The sequence below is a fragment of the Lactuca virosa genome, chromosome 9, assembly GCF_052849685.1.
Source record: "Lactuca virosa cultivar CGN04683 chromosome 9, Lactuca_virosa_CGN04683_v6, whole genome shotgun sequence".
NCBI classification, from domain to species: Eukaryota; Viridiplantae; Streptophyta; class Magnoliopsida; order Asterales; family Asteraceae; genus Lactuca; species Lactuca virosa.
In genome coordinates, this window is record NC_136434.1 from 28,454,429 (window position 1) to 28,471,020 (window position 16,592).

A 16,592-nucleotide genomic window follows, 5' to 3' on the forward strand; every position below is an offset into this window, starting at 1 on the left:
TTCTTCTATTTTTTAAATATAAAAAACGATGTCAGATCTATAACCGTTTCATGATTCTGTTTGGAATCCAAATTGTTCTATGCACACCATTTATATTATCTTAGATTTCTTTTTTATCGATCTAATTCATACATCAGGAATAACCTAAATTCCACACTATAAAGACAATTTAATCTGTAAAGAGAAACAAATTATATATATATATATATATATATATATATATATATATATATATATATATATATATATATATATATTAACAATACATTATAACTTAATTTCAAAATACAGCTCAAATTGTTAAAAGCATAAAACAACCCTAAATTCCACATTATAAAGACAATTTCATCTGTAAAGAGAAACAAAGAATATATATATATATATATATATATATATATATATATATATATATATATATATATATAAAAACAATTTCTTCTGTAAAGAGAAACAAACAAAATATATATATATATATATATATATATATATATATATATATATATATATATATATATATATATATATATATATATAACTTAATTTAAAAATACAACCCAAATTGGATAAGTAAAATGTACACACAATTACATTATATATTAACACTACATTATCATTTTTACTCGTAGATAGAAGGATCTTGTCAGGTTGTTGTAAGTTTGTGTCTTTTTTCGAACTAAAACAACTCCAATTCAGTTCCAAGTTGTCAGAATTTTCCTTTTTTAGAATGCAATCGAACTTCTGATCTTCTGGCGACGCCCAAAGCACCAAGAGTGAACGACTTGTACAAAATTCGACGTAATTTTATGTTTGAGTTATGGTTCCTTGACCTACAAAAGTTACATATCTGGCAAACTGAACCAAATTTGCTCAAATGCTTTAACAATTACATCGTGATACTCATCTGAATTCAAAGAAAGATAACATGCAAGAAGCTCTTCCAAGTCCTTTGACGCCCGGATGTTGTTCTCGACGATCATCTCCATCATTGATTCCATGAAATCTTTCTGAGGATCATACGATGATTTCACAATTGCAAAGCTTTCTGACAAGGTCTTTCTCTGTGCAGACTTTTGAACGATCCTTTTGCTCACTGCTAGTTTGGGAGAATTGGCTCTGAGTTTGACTCCGGAGACTGATTTTCTCGCCGGAGTTTTGTTGGCTTCTTTGAGTTTCTTGCCGGAATGTGATGTTTGTGTGTTTCTTGAAGTGGGTTTGGCCGGTTTTGTTATTATTGGAGGGAGGTTAAGCTCTATCTCGGGTGACAAATCAAACCCACAGCTTGAATTATCACTATTTCTAGTCTCGTTTACATCGATTACGATGTCGGAAGTGGAAGAACTGACTCTACAGGTGCAAGAGGTGCACCAGGAGGCAGTGGCGAGTCCTGATTGGGTCGACTCGGAGGAGGGAGACTCGTGAAGGGAAAAAGGGATGGTGTTTGTTGTGGGAGAATGAAAAAAATCTTGAAGGGTACTTTGAGTCGAGTCAGCGAGTGAAGTGTGTTTTGGTGAAGGTCTGTATATGGTTTTTCTGTTGGGTCTAGTTTTTTTAGAAGATTTTCTTGGTGGGTCATGTAAATATGGAAATTTTGGTGAATTGTGGAATTGGGAAACTCTTGGGGTGTAATAAAACGAGTTTCTTGGCTGAGAAAAATGGTGGTTTTGCGGTGGTGCTGCGGTGTAATAAGAACCAGACGTTGGTTTCTTGTTGTGGGTGGTGGAAGTGGCGGTGGTCTTCGTCGTCTTGCTCATGTCTCTAAGTTTGTAAAACCAAGCATTTGGTATCATATCTGATAATCTAAACCTGTAATTCCCCATTAAAACGTCTCTCTCTCTCTCTCTCTCTTATATATAATTGTCGATATTTCACTCTGCAATCTGCATCTCTTTCGCCATGTGTGTGTTGAGTTTGGTTTGAGGAGTGAGGAGTTGAGAGGGGGATAATAAATAGGTATAAGAGATGAAGAGTCAAGTAGCACGGTGGGCAAATGGCAGGTCGAGTGGGCTTAAGGGGTGTTTGGCTTAGCTTTTTAGAGGACAAAAGTTATTTTTGGAAACTTTTTCAAAAAGTTGATTTTCCTTCTATCCAAAATCCAAAAATAGCTTTTAAAAGTCTTTTGCCAAACATCTTTTACCTTTGATCTTTTCCTAAAAGGACTTTTGGTCTCTCAAAAGCTAAGCCAAACACCCCCTTAATAAGATATCAAAAAGGATAATTTTTTTTTTACAAAAAATGCAAATGATAGTTTATTTTTTTTATTTTTTTTAGATCAATATATATCGATTGAAGGCAAACGGCAACAAGCTGTGCCGCTAGCCATTTCTGAATAGCAAAACCAATTCTTTTGAAAACAACATTTGTGGATCTACGAGATATGACATTAGAATGCATGACCCGTTGGACTCTGTTGAAGAGCTCCACCGCCTCTGATGCGAGAAAACCAAATGTATCGAATGCAAAAGGTACAAACACATGTTGATTTTCTTTACATACATTCTCGTGCTTTACCACTTTGCACGCAGCAGCTTTCAAAGCAGCATGCCCTGCTGTGAAACCCCTGCTCCCCAAACCAACGAGAGGAGAGACCCCAGTAAGATCCACGCACGCATGCTTCCCTCCTATCCATCCAAAGACCAAAATGTCAGCCGATCTAAGTGTGGACCTTCCATCCCGCGGGTCCGTCAAAAAGTTCACTGACGCTTTTTAATAGACAAAATTGCAAGAATGGTCCATGTGGTTAGGTCGAAATTGCCACTTTGGGCCAAACAGGTTTGGAGTAGCACTCATGGTCCAAAGGTTTTCATTTTCTTGCCACTTTGGTCCAATTTACTTTAAATTTTTTAATAATGACCATTTTGCCCTTTGTTTTTACCTTTTCAGTTTTTTTATTTATTCAAATACTTTTATAATTAAAAGAAAAAGAAAAAAGAAAAAAATGTCAATCTCTCTCTCTCTCTCTCTCTCTCTCTCTAACAAAATGGAAACTTTTGTTTTAATACCAAGAACTCAATCCACCACCATCATCTTCTTCAAAACCCAACTCCACCCTTTTCCTTTCTCACCCATCAGTCCTCTCCCCTAGCCCAAACATCTCCGTCGAGCTCCACCATCCACGAGACCAGAGCGCCGGGAAAAACAGATCGGTGGTTTGATTACCACCAACATCTTCGACCTCAGATACACCGGAAAATCCAAGTTTCAAGCCTGTTTTTGTGTTGTGGTTTTTATCGGTCTTTTATGTCGGCTTCCCTCCAGTTCGGATCTTCCTTACATTGTGTGTGTGTGTGTTTGCTCTGGTGTGTGTGACTCTCCAGTTCAGATCTTCAAAATTAGTACCAGCTCTATACAGGTATTGTTCATCGTCTTCTCTACCTTCTCATCTCCTTTTGTAATCAGTATCTTCTGCTTCGTGGAACTGGGTTTATTGGCTTCCCAAAATAGAGGATGGAAAATATGATTTTTGAACAGATCTGGGATGTTCATGGCGGCTAGGGTTTCTTGGTGGTGATGCATCGTGTCCGCTAGGGCTTGTTTTAACATCTGATTTTTGCATCTAGTTTTGAAAACTGATTTGTGAATGTTCTTGGATAGATTAATGCTTTTGTAATATGATTTTGAATGCTTTGTCTGCTTTAAAATCGATGAACATTCAAAGATACATTGTTGATTTCTAATTTGATTTTGGTTATCAATGCTTAATATTTGATGATTCGATCAACTTTTCTTTTACAAAAAGATAAAACAAGAAATAAAATGATTTCTAATTTTTTATTCTTTTATAATGGTGGAATCTGATGGTGGTGGTGACAGGAGGTGGTGATGGTAGCTGTAGGTGGTGGTTCTGGAAAGAACAGTGGATGGTGGTGATTTAGATGCTCGGAGTAGATGCAGAGAGCTTCAGGTTCTAATGGAGAGAGAGAGAGAGAGAGAGAGAGATTTCTTCTTTTTTATTTTTCTTTTAATTATAAAAGTATTTTAATAAATAAAAAAAACTGAAAAAGTAAAAACAAATGGCAAAATGGTCATTATTAAAAATTTTAAAGTAAATTGGACCAAAGTGACAAGAAAATGAAAACATTTGGACCATAAGTAAGTGCTAGTCCAAACCTGTTTGGCCCAAAGTGGCAATTTCGACCTAACCACAAGGACTTGCAATTTTGTGTTTTTAATATGAATTCTTTAAATATATATGTATAATACGCTAAGTAATTTTCCCAGGTTTCCTTTTTATTTAACCTTTTACGCCTTAGAAATAAAACAATATACAAACAGGGGACAAACCTTACACGTCTATTTTTTTCATAATATATCATTCTAAACAATTATTTGATTAATAGACTTTGACACCTTATTCAAAGATAATTTAGAGGGTGTTTGAGATTTTTTTCAAAAAAACTTATTAAATTATTGACTTTTTAAAAGTCATTAAGCTAAAAAATGTTTGACAATATGAAAAAAAAAAAAAAACTTTTAAAATAACTTCTCATTAACCCTTCGAAAATAAGATTTCCATACGTTAGAATTTTCTATTTTTAAAACTATTTATAACTTTTTGGGAGGTATTTTCAAATACCTCTTAAAATATTTATAAGTTAAGATAAACATTTTTAAAAAACAACGTATTGAAATATTGATTTTTTTTACCACAAAAGTTAATCCAAATAATTTTTAAAAAATTCTTTTTTTTCATCACCATAGTGTTGATCGGTGTGGTTTCGGCAATGACCTCGGCTAGCTCGACGAACACCGGGCCGAGTCATCGGCATGCCGAGCTCGGCTCAGCAACTCGGTGGAAACTCGCCCATGACAGAGAAAGAGTATTGTGTTTTAGTATTTGTGAATGGTGAGAAAGAGTATTGTGTTTTAGTATTTGTGAATGGTGAAAATGGTGGTAGTTATGTGTACGCTTCTTCTAAAGGAAGAAGATAACTAGATTTTCAACTTTGGCAGATCCAGTCCCTTCAGTTTGGTCTAATAGCAGATCCTGTCCCAAAGTTGAAATATCTTTTTACAATTGACTTTATGAAATTGCATAATATCCCCATGAACTTATAAAACTTATTTATATTAAAAAAATCGATTTATTTTTAATTATTATTATTATTATTTATATTATAAAACCTACAAAACTTGGTCTTTGATTATTTTTTATATTAATTAATTTTTTTTAAAAAAAATAAATGGCAAGTGTGGCAACCTGTGTCATGCAAAGGGCAAGTTTGGCTAAAGTGTGACAAATATGACGTGGCGCCTACGTGGACCGTGGCAAGTGTGACACCACACCCACTAGCCTACATGGACCGTGGCAAGTATGGCAAGTGTAGCACCACACCTACTACGTGAACGTACAAAGAGTACATACGCTAACAGCCCCCGCAGTTTGAACGGGATGACAAATCGCGAACGTTCAAGCTGGACCGAAAATCAAGAAACAACGGCGATGGAAGGCTCTTCGTAAAAATATTCGCATACTGAGAAGAAGATGGAACATGAAGAACACGAACATGGTCAGTGGCAACTTTGTCTCGTACAAAGTGCAAATCAAGTTTGATATGCTTTGTACGTTGATGTTGAACTGGGTTGGATGACATATAAACATCGCTAACATTATCATAGTAGACAATGGTAGCCATGTCCGGTACATAGTGAAGTTCAATAAGAAGATTATGAAGCCAACAAGTTTCCGCCACAGCATTAGCAACACCCAGATATTCAACTTTGGCACTGGACCTCGAGGTCGTGTTCTGACGTTTGGATGACCAGGAGAGAAGATTGTGTCCTAAAAACACATAATAACCCGATGTAGATCGTCGCGTGACAGGAACCCACCCCAGTCAGCATCAGAATAGGCACTGAGTGTGCGACTGAGAGAGGTAAATAGCTGAAGACCATGAGTCGTGGTACCTCTAATATAGCGGATGATGCGCTTGAGAGCAGTAAAACAAGGTTCCCTTAGATCATGCATGTATAAACAAATTTGTTGAACCGTATAAGTGATATCGGGTCGAGTAAATGTCAAATATTGTAATGCGTCTGCAAAACTTCTATATAAGGTAGGATCAGCAACAGGAGTACAAGTGTCATCAAGCTTAGCTGATAAGTCAGCCGGAGTAGATGCAGGTTTACAGTTGGTCATGGAAGCCATGTCAAGAATCTCAATAGCATATTGTTGTTGAGATAAAAACAATCTTTCAGTTGAGCGAGAGGTCGAGATGCCGAAAAAATACTGAAGATCCCCAAGGTCCGTCATAGAAAACTCAGTGCTCAATAGAGAAGTGATGTGAGACAAAAGCTGAGTCTATGAGCCTGTCAAAACAATATCATCCACATATAGTAACATATATGCCACGTGAGTACGTACCATGTCGATAAATAAATAAAGAGGAGTCACATCTGTTGTGAACAAAACCAATGCGAGAATGGCAAACCGTTGAAACCAAGCACGTGGTGCTTGCTTCAGACCATATGAGGACCGTTGAAGCAGACAAACATAGTCAGGACGAGAGGGATCACGAAAGCCCGGAAGCTTATGTATATAGACTGTTTCCTGTAGATGACCATGAAGGAACGCATTTTTAACATCAAGTTGTCGAATAGGCCACTGATGAGTGACAACGATACTAAGAACTGTACGAATGGTAGCAGGCTTTACCACCAGACTAAAAGTCTCTTCACAATCAACACACGGTCGCTGACTACAACCATTAGCGACAAGACGCACTTTATAGCGCGATAAGGAGCCATCTGCAATGAGTTTCTTCTTGAACAACCAAATACAATTAACAACGTTAGCATCAAGTGGTCTTGGAACAAGTACCCAAGTCTGATTAGAGATAAGCGCATTATATTCATCAGTCATGTCATTAAGCCAATTTGGATCCTTAAAATCCTGTAAATAATTTTTGGGAACAGGAGAGGTGGTATTGACATGTAAGTTTAATTTATGGATGGGTTTACAAATGCATTGCTTGCCACGAGTGAGCATTGGGTGTGAAGGTTGAGGTATAGGAGAGGGATTGTAATTGGAGATGGTGGATGACTGTGAGGTGGGCTCCAAACGAGTAGAGGTAGGTGGCGAAGAAGGACCACGTGTAGGGGTTGCATGATTAATATGTGAGGGGGAGATAGGGGTGTGAGGAGTGGGCGGAGGAGTCAGTATAGGACTGGGAGCAGGACTAACATTCTCAGACAAAGTATTATGAGTATGAGAAAGGTATGGAGTTAAGGTAGTAGATAGAGGATGTGAAGATGTAGAGTCCTATAAAAAGGTGTAGGAGGGAGCTTGGTTTGGTGTCATCGATCCAAAAGGAAGTATGGTTTCATCAAAGACAACATGACGATAGATGATGATCTTATTTGTGTCAAGGTTAAGACAATGGTATCCTATATGATTGGTAGGATAACCAAGGAAGATGCATGGTGTTGATCGTGGGTCAAGTTTATGAGAGGCATTGATATGAGTATAACAAAGACACCCAAATACACGAAGATGGTCATAAGAGGGGTGTTTATTATATAGTTTATAGAATGGAGTGACATTGTGGAGGGTAGTAGAAGGAAGGATATTGAGGAGATGAGCAGCCATATGAAGGGCTTTAGTCCAGAATGTGGGATGAAGCCGAGCATGAAACAAAAGATTACGAATTACATTACTTAAGGTGCATAGCATGCGTTCGGCTTTTCAGTTTTGTTGAGAGGTGTAAGGACATGAAAAACAAAAATGAATACCGTTTTGAGAAAAGAGAGTGTGAAATTTATGATTGTCGTACTTAACGCCATTATCACATTGAAAATACTTTATGTCCGTTTGAAATTGGTTGTGGAAAAAAATTTTAAAATGCACGAATTTGTCAAACACATCAGATTTGGGACAGATAGGATAAACCCAAACATAATGAGAAAAAATCATTCAAGAAAATAACATAATATTTAATACCACTCAAACTTTCAATAGGAGATGTCCATACATCAAAATGAATTATTTCAAAAGGAAACTGAGAGACATAACTAGAAGCGCTAAATGGTAATTTGACATGTTTTCCCAACTGACATGCATGACACAAAGTCGACTCTTTATTAAGAGAACATGAAATAAAACATTCTGAATAAGATGCTTGAGAATATGTTGACCAGGATGACCAAGACGTTGATGCCAAACAGACGGAGAAATGGAGACGAATGCTTGAGAGTTTGAAGAAGTGACAGGATAAAGATCACCAGGGCTGTCACATTGGATGAGAATTTGTTTGGTGCGGAAATCCTTCACAGAAAACCCAAAGGAGTTAAATTCAATAGAAAATTTATTTTCATGCACAAAACGATGAACAAAAATCAGATTTTTAATAATAGAAGGAGTAATTAAAACGTTTCGAAGAGTTAAGGTGTGATAAGGATTGGGAAGTGGGAGAGTAGTGTGTCCCATTTGTGTTACATGTATTAAGGATCCATCACCAACTAATACAAATGAAGAAAAATTACTGGATTTATCTTAAACAGACTTAAGTATACCTGCATTCGAGTGAAGATGCGAGGTGGCCCCAGTGTCCATGTACCAATCGGTTTTCCCCGGTTCATTCAACGTCATGGTATTAAACATTTATGGAAGAGTAGTGGGCTACGGACTTTGAATTTGGGCTGAATAGGCCTACGGTTGAGAAAATGAGTGTTGGGCCATCGAAAAAAATTGATGATGTTGTTGATTTGTATTTTGATGGGCTGGCTGAGATCTTGGCCCACTTGCGTGAAGGGGATGGTCATTTGGGCTTGGCAATATTCCATGAGAGTTGGGTCCGGTGGTAAGATGAGGAGTGTAGGTCCAGACCCAAGTGCCTTGACGTAGGTGCTGATTATCGAAGGTCAAGTTGCTACCGCCAGAAGCTTGATTCAGACCACCTGATGCTTGATTCGGACCACCACCATGGAGATACCCACCTCCGTTGCTTCTCCCGTCATAACAATCTCTTCCCCGTCCACCACGTCGACCATTGTCACCCCCACAGTAGCCACCTCTACCATGAAGGTGAGTTGTTTGTGGGGTTCTGCACAGTTAGGGAATGGGGGAGACGAATTGTCGGCATGAGTGATTAGGGAGTCACGCTTTTCTTCTTGCACCATTTGTTGTTCTCCACATAATAGAATAGATTTTGCATCCCACAAAGATGGAGGTGAGTCACGGTATCGAATGTTAATTGCAATATACCGGAACTTTGAAGATAAGACATTAATCATGTATGCGACAAGGTTAGTTTTGGAAACTTTGGCATCCATGTGTTCTAATCGATCAACAATAGATTTGATTTTGTTACAGTAGTATGTGATGGAAGAGTTACCAATAGCGATGTTTGTGAGTTCTCGATCTAACTGGATGATCTTGGATGCTTTGTTATCACGAAAAACCTTTTCAAAGTTTTCACAAACTTCATAGGTTGTTTCCTGCTTCTTAAAAATCATGTTGAGAAGAGGTACGGAGAGAGTGGCATATAACCCTAATCTCACGACAGAGTCCACACGAAGCCACGAGGTCTTCGCAGCAGAAGATTCTTTAGTGGCTTTCTTTTTATCTTTATCGCATGATGCAGTAACGGGAGGCTAGAGATGATCATCTACGCCATACCCAATGCAGTGAATTTCAAATAACTCTCTCCAAATATCATAATTCATCTTATCCAAGTCCAGATCAAAGGTAACTTCATGTTTGATATTGATTGTGAATGAAGGCTTGTCATTCATGGGAAGAGACATGATAAGGATGTTGTTGGATTAGTGTCTAAGTCCATAACTATATTTGGTATGTACTTGACCCGGTTGTAGCATGGTCCTTTTGGGTTACCTTCACTAAAGCAACTGGACTGGATGATTTATGGAGAGAGAGGATATTATGGTTTATTAATATATTATAAGAATAATATATTATAAGAGAAATCATATTGTTTAATTAATATTGGTCAAGAATTAATTTTGTGGCTAAAAGAGATTAATTAAATAAAGGGACTGGTATTGCCAATTATAAGATAATTGGATTTGGGATGTGGATCTCTTGGATTATAGGGTGGACGATTTTAAGGGGGAAGCCCACTTAGAAATCGTCTAAAGCCTTGTTCTGGAGGGTTCCATTGGACTGCTTAAGGCCTAAGTTATCTAATTAGGGTTTTGACTGAAACCCTAGCAGCACACCTATATAAAGGACCCCAGGGCTTCATATTTCGGCTACCCCAAGAAACCCTAGAGTTCTAAGAGCCGAAATTATGCCTCCATTCCCTCTCTTCTAGATCATCTTCTTGCCTTGGTGTTTGTAAGACATTAGAGGTATTACACTTGTGATACTAGGTTCTCAAAGCTTGAAGATTCTTGCAACAATCAAAAGGTAAACATCTAAACCTGTTTTATATGTTATTTCGATTTTGATATGCTAGATCTAGGGTTTGTAAGCTTTGGATAAATTTGCATGTACAATAGAGAAACCTAGATCCAAAGCTTTAGGGTTTTTGCATGTGCACATAGGAATGTTCTTATGCTCAAAACTCATCAGTGGTATCAGAGCCTTACTTGGTTTCTATTGTATTTGATGCATTGTATGTTTATTCATTGCTTAAAATCGATTTTTTTGCCTTCTGCCTGACAGACTCGTCGAGTCCCAAAGTGAACTCGATGAGTCAGATGAACTCGGCGAGTCGGGGTGTCAGACAGATGGATTTTCGGGATTTTGACTTGGGATAATTACCAAAATTGTTTTAAATTAATAAAATCCGAATTTTATTGATTTCATGTGGTTATCTTTGTCAAAATAAAATATATTTATCATTTAATTAGATAATTATTACCTTATTTGATAAACCTTAATTATTTGAATTATTTGATCAATTATCTTGCATGAAATTGGATTAGGTCAAAATTAGATAATCACCAATTAATTGTTCAATTATATTATTTGAATTTTGATCTAGATAGTTTTGAAATGTTTCAAAACTTGCCCTCAAGTTTTGGAATTTAAATGTTGATTAAAAGTTTAATTTTTAAATAATTAGATTCCAAACCCTAGAATTTTACAAGTTTAAAATTCAACCTTGTACTATTCTAATATTATAAGAATAATTATTATATATGTATAAGATAAATGCTGGTCTTACCGTTAGTAGGCCTCATTCACGTAGCCGATCTATAAGGGGGGTATAAGGTTGCTTCCTATAAAATGGCAGTTTAATGGGTGTCCACTCTCACCCACCGCTTCCTTGATTGGTGGAGGGTCGTTAGCCGAACGGGTAGGATAGGGCAACTAATTCCTCATTAAAAGTATAATGATTAATAAAGTAACTAAATGTTTTTATAAAATTCTCAATCTTAGTTACTTTAGGAAAAATGTGAAAATGATGCTATTCCATGAAATTACACTTTGTACCCTTGCGAAGACTTTAGTGGAGCGTGTGTGGTTAACTGGCACACTAATTTGGGTCCAACAAAGGTGGCAAAGTGTGACTTGATGTTTTTCATAGATCAATAGAGCGTGTGTGGCTAACCGCCACATTGATTAGGTGACTGTAACATTGGGGGCACCATGTACATTTGCATGGTTATTCACACCTTGTTTGTGATCCTCGGTATCCCAGTCACAAACTTGAAGGGCATATCGAGATTTAAACATGTCATTGAAAAATTCAATGAATCTCAAAAGATCTAGGAGTTTCAATACATTTAAAACTTAATCTTTTTCGTTTTTCATGGTGGAAATTAGTGAATCGTCATTCACTTACCTTCAAATTATTTGCAATTTAAATCACGGCATCCCTCTTTTAAGTTGTGAATAATGTTGTTGGATCCTAGCCCTAATTTCTCATTTGGGTGTTTAATTGGGGATTCTTATCTAATCGAAATTTGTCTTTTTCTATTTCAGATGTCTATTTCAAACAACGCTTATGGATCAACCACTTCTGGCTCATTCTCACTCATCAATTTGTGTGGGAGGGTGATTTTTGATGGGACCAATTTTAATGATTGGATCCGCAACATCCGCATGGTCACCCGCTACGAGGACAAGGAATATGTTCTCGATGAAAAGATGAAAGAGGTCAACCCTAACACTGCTACTCCCGAGGAGATTGGTGCCTTTGAGGTCCACGAGCGCGATGCTACGAAAGTCCATTGCATCATGCTCGCGACTATGACTGCCGAACTCCAAAAGTCCTACGAGGACTTCTACCTGTCACACCCCCAAACCAGAACGACAGAAACTGTAACATCCCAAAAATATGACCCAAAATTTTTGTTTAAAAACTTTACTAAACCATAATATCAATTATTAAAAGATAAAACCATGAATCGTGTATCTCAAAATGTTATAATAAATTTATCAAATCGAAACTGGTGTCAAGATCATATCAAAATATCAGAGTCTAACTCCCAGGCTAAAACTGTGGTGTGTGCCATGCCATCATCCCGAGCCCTTTCCTTTGCTAGCTGAAGTACCTGAAACCAAAACTGAAACTGTAAGCACGAAGCTTAATGAGCTCCCCCAAACTACCACATACCATACTATAACATATAAAGCACATACTGGGCCTCGCCCACTGCATCGGACCGAAGACCAGAACTGACTAGGGCCTTGCCCACTGCATCGGACCGAAGTCCGGAACTGACTAGGGCCTTGCCCACTACATCGGACCGAAGTCCAGAACTACTAGGGCCTTGCCCACTGCATCAGACCGAAGTCCGGAACTAACTAGGGCCTTGCCCACTGCATCGGACCGAAGTCCGGAATTGCATCGGATTGAAGTCCGGAACTGACTGAACATAGCATAACATAATCATAGCATATAATATGAACACATATACTGCATACTGCATCAGACCATAGTTCGGAACACATAACACATACCATGCCTGTATCACAAAGACACCAAGCATACTGAACTACTGCATCGGACTGTAGTCCGGAACTACTGCAAACTAAACGGGCTGGCATTGTGGCCGTAGAACCGTTCCTACTGGAAGGAAACTCACCTCGTAAGGCTGGCTGCTGAAATGCTCCTCGGGAACTGCCTGACTGCTGTTCCGGTAACTCCCCGGCTACAATTCCCAAAAGACACTTAATCAGACACTGATAACTAATCTTAGGGTAAAATGACTATTTTACCCCCTGGTCAAAGCCAACAATCCTTTGACCTAACTCGCCGAGTTGGGCCGCAACTCATCGAGTCCCTATCTTTCCTTCTACTCCCCTTCCCGACTCTACTCGTCGAGTTTAGCGAAGACTCGACGAGTTCTCCTTCTATAATAACATCAAGTCAACGTTTATCTGACTCGCCGAGTTGTATGAACAACTCGTCGAGTCCTCCTTCATCATATGAACACGTCCAGTCTGTGACTCACCGAGTTGTATGAACAACTCGTCGAGTCTGTTCTTTCGAGTAAGAAGGTTGCCTTGGACTCGCAGAGTCAGGGCGTAGACTCGCCGAGTCCCTCTACACTCAGATCCATGTCTTAACTCACTGAGTCTTTACTCCACTCACTAACGGACTCGCTACTACTGAACAAGGAATCTAAGACTCGCGACCGGACTCGCCGAGTCCGAAGAACGACTCGCCGAGTCCTTTGCATGCAGCTTCTATTCAGCCGATTCTAATCAGTTTCAGTGCATCCAATTCATAGATCTGGGCTTCTGGGACAATCTGAACACGTAAAGTTGCTAACTTTACGTGTATCTATGATGCAATGAAGCAATAACACTCAAAATTGGCTATAATGGGGGTTACTTGTCTAGAACAAGGCCATGGCTGCCAAAAGGTGGCCTTCTTGAGCTCCTGGAACTCAAGAAAGGGTAGATCCGAGATATGGCTTGATTACAAAGCTTCATCACTAGGGATTTGGGGTTTTTGAGCTCAAAACCATCAATTTGGGGACAAACTAGATCTAGCAATACAATAACCAAGATGAAATCTTTATTACCAGAAAGGATGGCCAAAGAGGAGTATAATCTGGATCTACTTCTTCTTCCTTGAGTTCTTCTACCTTCTCTTTCTTCTTCTTGCTTAACAATGCACCAAGATTCCTTCACAAGGGTAAAAATCACTCACACACACTTCTAGGAGGCTAGGGTTTCGAGAATAAGTCTCTGAGAGGTGAAGGAGGCTGGTTTGGTGCTATAATGGTGTTTAAATAGGGTACACTCCCTAAAATTAGGGCTTCATCCAGACTGGCAGACTCGCCGAGTCCGGTGTTGGGTTTTGAGCATTCTAACACTCCTATGGTGTACATGCAACCCTATAAACCTTGGATCTATGTTTTCTCTATTATACATGCAAATATTAAATATTCCAAGGTTTCATCCTAACTAGCATATTATGAAGCACCTATACTACAAAGTTCTGGTTAGATGACATACCTTTTGATGTAGCTTGATGTCTTCAAGCTTTAAGAGCTTAGCCCCAATAGTGTGGAAGCCTCAAGTGGAATCACAAATCACCAAAACACCTTGGAAAACCTTTAGAGAATATGGATACTTAGCTCACACTATGAAATCGGTTATTGCCCTCTTTAGTGTATCCACACTAGCCACTAGTCTAATTTCATGAACCATAAGACCCTTTATATAGTGTGGAGGATTAGGGTTAAATCCTAATACCCATGACCTTTCATTTCCTAGGATCCATGGGTTAAAGCTCCATGGACTATCCATGAAGACTTAGCCCAACCTAAATGAACTTGGCCCATTACACATATATATATCTAAGAGTCCATACTTAATTAGTTCCTTTTGATCACTTAATTAATTATAAATTAATTCTTGATCAATACTAATTAAATAATATGATTATATATTAATATATTAGAACTTATAATATATTAATATAAATCATAAATATACTATTCTCAAAAGACTATCCATATAAATTGTGTCGGTGAAGTGCAACCCAAATGGACCATGCCGGGTCGGGTCAAGTACATACCAAATATAGTTATGGACTTAGACATTAATCCAACAGTCTCCCACTTGGATAAGTCTAAAACTATTATTGAGTATGACTTCAAAAACCAACTGGCAATCGTAGCTCTTAAAGCCGCTGTCGAACTCTGATCTTGTCAATGAACTCTGACCTTTGTCAATGACTTGTCCATTAGATAAGGGATCATATATTCCTCTATTCTAGATATCATATGGACTGAGACATGGATTATCAATCATTCTCTCTGTCCATTTGTTGTTTCCCGATTTCCGATTTATGATGACTGACTGATTGAACAAATCAAATCAGTCCTGGCTTGGCCAAGCACTCACATGTGTCATCACTAAATCATCGAGGGGCCCACATATATCGCTTTTATCCCGAAGGTAAAAGGAATGGATAAACTTCGACTCATATGGCTTGTTCTACTATTTGTTGAATCATACACAAAGGCACGTTTTATAATATCGAGTTACCAAATGCGTTTTCGTGCAATCAATGTACAACCAACTCATAGTAACAACTCATATCTCTAGGTTTAAAGAATATAAGATATTATCGTCTCATGATCACTCGTGATAAAATCCATGAAGTGATTCAAATGAGCGCGGGTTGAATCCAGTACTCAGAACTTATGAGCACTCATGAGTGTTGTAGCACCACTTTGTCCACCAACTTGGACCTCTACAAACCAACCCATGACAGTCTTGATTCATATCTACTTCCAACATATGACCGACTGTGGATGGTTTGAATAACTTAATCATTCAGGAAGAGCGACTTAGTTATTCTGGAAGTCAAAACATGCAAAGTGAAACACAAGAATAAATGAATCAAATATGGTATCAAACCCTATGAATATAAATAAACACTTTTATTTATCACCATACTGATTACTCATTATTCATTGTTTCGGTTTTATCAACTTTATACTTGAATTAAAAACACTAGTTGTCCCATGGTCCAAGCATGTACACTATGTTTTTCTTAAACAATAGCTTTGCCATACACCAAGTATGCACTCTATGTTTGTCTATGATCCTTACTTTGTGAAATAAACCAATTGAACATAATTTCAATGATTCTAATTTCACACTCCCAAATCCTTATCGAAAAATGTGAGAATTTCAAATTCCTATCATTTATCGAAATCTGTTTAGATTTTAAACTTATATGCACTGACCCTCCTGTAATGAATATGTACAAAGTCACAAAGACTTATCAACAGTCATTATAAGGTATTCCAATGGAGATCAACTCCATGGAAACTAAGTCTCATATTCAAAGTACATTGCTTTGGACATGCTTCTTGCATTAAGTTTTCTAATCTTACACAGATAACTTCCACCTATGGAGACAACTCCATATTCTCATTTTGACTATCACTTCTGAATAAGAGATGTCTCTTTTCAGAATATGTCAATACGGTCCTTCCAAAATTAGCACTATACTTCCAACTGTCCCTGAGCAACCAATCTTTGGTAAACCTCAGATTGTCCTCCACAATTGCTTAATCAATTTAGTCATATCCAATTCTAGACCTTTTCCCTTCTTAATGCCTCTGGGCATTTGGAAAAATTTAGAAATGACAAATATTATAGCACATGCAATCGATCCTGTACCTAAAGCAAATGGTACATGATTCATGATGTCTCA

The 16,592-nt window shown here is 37.8% G+C and overlaps 1 protein-coding gene across 1 annotated transcript; it reads right to left on the bottom strand.

The window, feature by feature from the left end:
- Positions 1-540: 540 nt before the first annotated feature.
- LOC145141286 (transcription repressor OFP1-like) lies at positions 541-1,962 on the bottom strand. Its single transcript, XM_079074578.1, has one exon. The coding sequence runs from the start codon at positions 1,815-1,817 to the stop codon at positions 837-839; it is 981 nt and encodes a 326-aa protein (XP_078930704.1). The 5' UTR covers positions 1,818-1,962; the 3' UTR covers positions 541-836.
- Between the last annotated feature and the right edge of the window lie 14,630 nt (positions 1,963-16,592).